At 49.0% G+C, this 5,894-nt stretch overlaps 1 protein-coding gene across 2 annotated transcripts in view; it reads right to left on the minus strand.

Annotated features, from left to right (window-relative positions):
* The window catches only part of CCNJL (cyclin J like), a 64,536-nt gene that overhangs the window by 5,349 nt on the left and 53,293 nt on the right, over positions 1 to 5,894 (minus strand). For both annotated transcript variants that reach the window (XM_037729077.1, XM_017502110.2), the window contains exon 4: positions 994 to 1,296. In XM_037729077.1, coding sequence (XP_037585005.1) covers positions 994 to 1,296 — 303 coding nt within the window. The remainder of the gene's footprint in view (positions 1 to 993; positions 1,297 to 5,894) is intronic.

Here is a 5,894-nt window from a genome sequence, read left to right on the forward strand (position 1 = left end):
TTTTTTTGAGACGGGATCTCACCATGTTGCTCCGGCTGGTCTCAAACTCCTGGAATTAAGGCGAGAGCTACCATGCCCTACTCATTGGTAAGATTTGATGCTGGGGAGTCTGACCAATCATTGATTGGTCAGCCCAATCATTGATCTTGATACTCATGCCCAAACATTTTAGTTTGTGGCAGGTTATGGGATGGTTGTTATAAGTAATATATATATATATTTTTGAAACAGAGTGTCGCTCTGACGCCAGGCTGGAGTGCAGTGGTACAACCTTGGCTCACTGCAATCTCGGTGTCCCTGGTTCAAGCGATTCCCCTGCCTCAGCCTCCCGAGTAGTTGGGACTACAGGCACACACCATCACGCCCAGCTAATTTTTTGTATTTTAGTAGAGGCAGGGTTTCACCATGTTGGCCAAGATGGTCTCAATCTCCTGACCTCATGATCCGCCCACCTTGGCCTCCCCAAAGTGTTGGGATTATAGGCGTGAGCCACACGTCCGGCCATATCAGCAGTATTTTTGACCCAGTTAACATCTAGATTTTAAAACACTGGGAAGAGTGAGTTTCAAGTAAGAATCTCCAAACAGGGTAACTTTTATTGCTAAAGCAGATGGGAACCTAATTCCCTCTCCCCATACTATCTGTATGATGGCAGCTGTTTGAGAATAACCGACCCGCAAATCTGTGCTATTTAAAATCATTTGCAATGTTCTAGGTTACTGTAAGAAAAATTACCAGGTGATCTGTAAGTTTCTAGGTTTCCGGCTGCCTGTATACAAGCAGGTATTTCTCTTTTATATGTTACTAGTAATACACTGGGCAAATTTTTGCCCTTTCTTTGCTTATTCCCTGCAAAGTAAGACTGATCTGGGTGCACAGGCCCCAGTGAGAAGGCCTGATCTGGATGGACATGCCCTTGAGAGCCACCTGACCCTGACCCCTGGGTGGGTGGGGAGGGGGGAGGAGGTCCGGCTATCGGGCCCCAGCCGTCACCTTGCAGGGTGACCTCTAGGAAGTAATGGGCATACTCCTTGAGGCACTCTTTGGTCTTGCGGGGGCAGGTGGTGGGCCAGGTGTGGCAGTGGTGGTCCTTCTGGCTGACGGAGGCCAAGAGGTAGTAGTCCAGGAAGTGGGCAGGTGTGGGCAAGCAGAGGTTCCAGCTGAAGGCCTCCAGGAGCAGCAGCTCTGTGCTCAGCAGCTCCTTCTTGGTGAGGGTGAAGTTCTGGCTGCTCAGGATCCTCGTGCTGTTTATCTGCTCCAACTTGGGGACGTGGTCTTCCCGATCCTCGAACTTACCTGTGGGGAAGCAGGGGAAGCAGAGGTTACTGGAAGATATTTACCTGCATCCAGGAAGCTAACAGCCCACCTTACAGTGCCTAGACAGTACTGGTAGAGAAGACAGAAAGCAGACAGGCCGGACTATGGAGGGATAAGAGCACACATTCCAGATCTGTCAAACCTAGGCCTGAATCTCCAAGCCATCGCTTTGCGCTGTGGGATCATGACTAGGTGTCTCAACCTCTCTGTGACTCAGCTTCCTCATCTGTAAGATGGAACCTATACTTCATAAGGCTTTTGTTAGATTCAATGGGAAAACGCACACCAAATGCTCAAACCAACCACTGGAACAGAGGAGGCAGGAGACAGTGGTCAGGGGCAGCAGCCAAGGGTTGGGGAATATAGTGCCCTCCCTACTCTCCATCCAGCCCTCACTAATCCAACCTCCTGGCTAGAGTCAGCATGACTGTGCAAACCTGGCTCTGTCCTTCCACATGTAGAAAAAGCCCTTCTACGGCTTCCCGCTATCCTTGGTATTGAGTTCAAACTATGTAAATGGAGTCTTAGTTTGGGTTCCCTCTGATTTCCAGGGCTTGGAAGGTAAGCCCAGGGAAGATTGGTAGGTGAGGGAAGAGAACAGGAAAGGGAAAAAAGCCCAAAAGGACACATAAGCCAGTCACCACCGTGGATAATCAGAGCTTAATCCTACTGAGGATTTCTGAGAAATAGCCTAAGACAGGCCTCAGGTTATCCCACCCAGGGGTCAAAGAACAGAGACATTTGCATAGCAACCCCTGTAGTCATCAGTGTGGATGCTCCCAGGGAACAAAGGGAGCTTCTTGTACACTGAGAGTCGAGTCAGGGGCTGGTGGGGGCATGACAGCTTCCACTGTGTGAGCTGCTGCAGAGCGTGGGCCTCTCCAGCCTAATGCTCCTCACTCTTGGGCCCAGCACGGTGGCTCACGTCTGTAATCCCAGCACTTTGGGAGGTCGAGGTGGGCGGATCACACAAGGTCAAGAGATTGAGACCATCCTGGCCAACACAGTAAAACCCTGTCTCTATTAAAAATACAAAAAATTAGCTGGGCATGGTGGCACGTGCCTGTAGTCCCAGCTACTTGGGAGGCTGAGGCAGGAGAATCACTTGAACCTAGGAGATGGAGGTTGCAGTGAGCCAAGATCATGCCACTGCACTCCAGCCTGGCAACAGAGCAAGACTCTGTCTCAAAAAAAAAAAATGTTACTCATCTGGGGAAACCACCCCACAGGTGGCTGTGGACCCCATCCCTGGCAGTTCTTGCCTATAAGCCTTAATCTACGAAGCCCTCACCACTGCCTGGAGCACGCTTCCGCATCCCCTCCTCACTCAGCCAACCCCGACATGTCCTTCACCTAGAGTCCCCACCTCTCAGAAGCCATCCTCCACACCAGTCTCCTGTTCCGTACGACTCCCACATCAGGTAACGAGGCCTTCAAGGGCCTGGCCTCAGTCTGATCACCTGTGACCCCACACCAGCCTCACAGGGTATGGAGCTGCCACTGAGTAAATGCCAAAAGAGGCAGTGGGTCGGCCCAGCTGACCTCAAAGCACACATCAGTGCTCACAAAGGGAAGGGCAAATAACACATGCACACACCTGCTCCCAGTGACAAGTGCCTCTGACCCAGTTCCCATCAGCCTCTCATGCTGCTTAGGGGAGATAAGGAAGTAACCACCACAGGCTGTTCCACAGTAGATATAATACATTCCCGAGGACAGCTCAAAAGACGTCACTGCAGAATGAATCACTGCGTCTCAGCAGGCCAGGGTCGGTCCATTCTCCACAAGATTTTTGGCAGCCCACTCAGTGGGTAGTGATGACCTGACACAAAGCTCTGGTCTTTGATGTGGAGGAGCAGAGTGAGTGGAAATGTGCAAGACAGTGAAGGGCAGACATACCACCAGCCTCGCACCACGCAGCTCATAGCAAGCCCACATTCCATCCCGTTCCCGAGCCTGGTCGCTCAGCCTACAATGGTGTTGTGTCCGAAGTACACACCTTCTTGTTGTGAACACAAGGCAGGCCAACGCGAGGTCAAAGCTGCTAAAACAGGAAGAGCCTCCTGCGTGGCTGGAAATCCCAGGGTTGAGGCTCTGGCCGACTAGGTCTGTTGGCTTCCGCAGCCCCCCAACACAGCACTCCCTCTCCAAGCCCAGAATCCAGCCACGTGGCACTCTGACCCCTCCTCTGGCTGGGAGTGCTCTCCCCCTCACCACCCTACTTATCTGTGTCCTCCAGAGCTCAGTTTAGAGACCCCCAGACATCAAAGGGACTTCCCACTCTCAGATTACTTGCTTAACATCAAGTATTAATATTAATGGCTGGCATCTGACTCCAAGCCTCGTAAAAATAGGAACTGAGTCCGACCCATTTGCTGCTGTGCCACCAGTTCCCAACACATGCCTGGCACCTAAGTGGTGTCCAATAAATATTTGTTAAAATGAATGAATAGTCCTCTCAGGAAAGAGACATTTTAGGCCGTTTGAATTTTTGTCTGACGATCTTGTATTGCTCAGTTTTTTTCTCCAATGATCATGTATTCTTTGTGCAGTTTTAAAAAGGAAGAATTTTATTTATTTATTTTTTGCAAAGTTGCCCTGGTTTCTGTGAATCTTGTGCTGAGCCAGCCTTGGTCGCATGCACTCAATAGATACAAGCTTTTTCCCACCGAGAGCAGGAGGTGGTGAGGTAAGGGTACACTGTATTGGGGTGTCACTAAGACCCTTCGCACGACACTGCTGCCAGCCAGCAATCTCTTACAACTGGCAGATGTGCTCAATCAGACTAGTTTTCTCCCCCCCCCCCACCCCGCTTTTCAAACGTGTCAGAGCTCTGCTACCAGGCCCAAGAGGATTATCCTCCATTGGAAGGCGCCAAGGATTACTGCGGAATCTGACTTCACCTGCTCCCTCTGCCTCCTGGGGACCCACCACACGCCAGGCCAGAACCAGGCAGAGCTGGGTCTGAATCCTCAGGAGTTTTCTCTGGACCTACGAGCACTAAACTCCACAGGCTGTTTGTTTGTGATTAGGACCATGTCCCACATGAAGATAAAATGGTGTTGCAGAATGGAAAGTGCTTCACAAGCCCCCAGCACACAGAATGGGCCGTGCTTCTAGCTGGACATACACTGGCTCCTCATAGGAACCTTCTAGGTAGGTTCTTTACAGTCCTCAGAGGTTCAGAGAAAAAGCTGATGGGAGAACTCGGCTTCCACACCCAGGAGCCAACTTCAGAGCCCCTGCTTTAATTGCTGGCCAGGCCAAGCCCAGCTTAGCAACTATACCTTTTGCAGCCAGAAAAGATTTTATGACTTTCCTGATGCTGCACGTGCCTGGCAGACATGTCTTCCCCTCCTCCCAGGACTGTGAGTGGGGGTGACCCCTGACCCCCAGTGCTGCTACCACCAAGCACCATTACTCAGCTACTTCCTCCTTATTGACAAACTGCACAGGCAACAGATGCCTAGAAGACTTCAGGCGGGTCCCCTGGGAGAGGCTGGGAACAGAAGTCTGAGTCTTTTTTCCAAGCCAGACAGCCACAGATTCTCTGACTCCTTTGATGCATTTTTGATTTTGGAAATTTTCAAATCCAGAGAAAAGATGAAAGAGAACCATGAACATATATGACCCTTCACCAGATTCTGCCCTTGCTGACCCGGATCCGTGTGTGCTCTGGCTGGGTGTATTCTGCCTATAAATACTGGTTTTGTTGGATAATTTCTAGTGAAGTAGCAGACGTGACATGTCACCCCCGAACACTTCAGCATCCGTTCCTGAGGTCATTTTCCCACAAATCGTAATGCTATTTGCATTTCTAAGACATCAACATTAATGCAATAACGTTTTCTTTTTATTTTATTTTACTTTTTGTTTTTAAGCCCTGGAAAATTAAAGCAATTCCAATGACATTTTCTAATACTTAGTCCACATCTGACTTTCTCCAGGTGTCCTAAAAATGCCTTTTATAACCTTTGTTTTGTGTTTTTGGATGCAGGATCCAAACCAGGTTTACACACGGAGTCTATTACTGCTGAGGTCCCGGTGTTTTGTTTGTTTTTCATGACACTGATTGGGAGAATCTAGGCCAGTTGTCTTGTAAAATGCTCCACATTCTGGATCCGCCTGGTTGTTTCCTCGCAATTAGATGCAGGTCAAATAATACAGGCAAAAAACGACAGAGGCTGTTCTGTCCTTCTCATCCACTGGACCACAGCAGGAGTCCTTGGCAACTTCACTGTGTCCCAGCCTACGTTAGATCACTTGATAAGGTGGTGACACCAGACCGCTCCAGTTCAAGGTACCAGAGATTAACAAGTAATCTGTGAGGGGGCACTTGGCAAATATCCTATTTCTCAACAACCTTTAGCTCCATGGCTTTGCATCCATGGATGATCCTTTCCTAACTATTATAATGGGGGTTGAAAGGAAGTTTTAAAAATCCTATCATTCCATCTACATTTTTCTTTTTTAATGTTCATATTGTCCTAAATTAGAACAGCAGGAGCCCTATCAACCTCCCTTTTCTTTTATTTTTTTTAATTTTTAAATTTTTTTTCTTTTCTTTTTTTTTTTTT

The sequence above is a fragment of the Cebus imitator genome, unplaced genomic scaffold (assembly GCF_001604975.1).
Source record: "Cebus imitator isolate Cc_AM_T3 unplaced genomic scaffold, Cebus_imitator-1.0 Scaffold291, whole genome shotgun sequence".
In the NCBI taxonomy this organism is placed as follows: Eukaryota; Metazoa; Chordata; class Mammalia; order Primates; family Cebidae; genus Cebus; species Cebus imitator.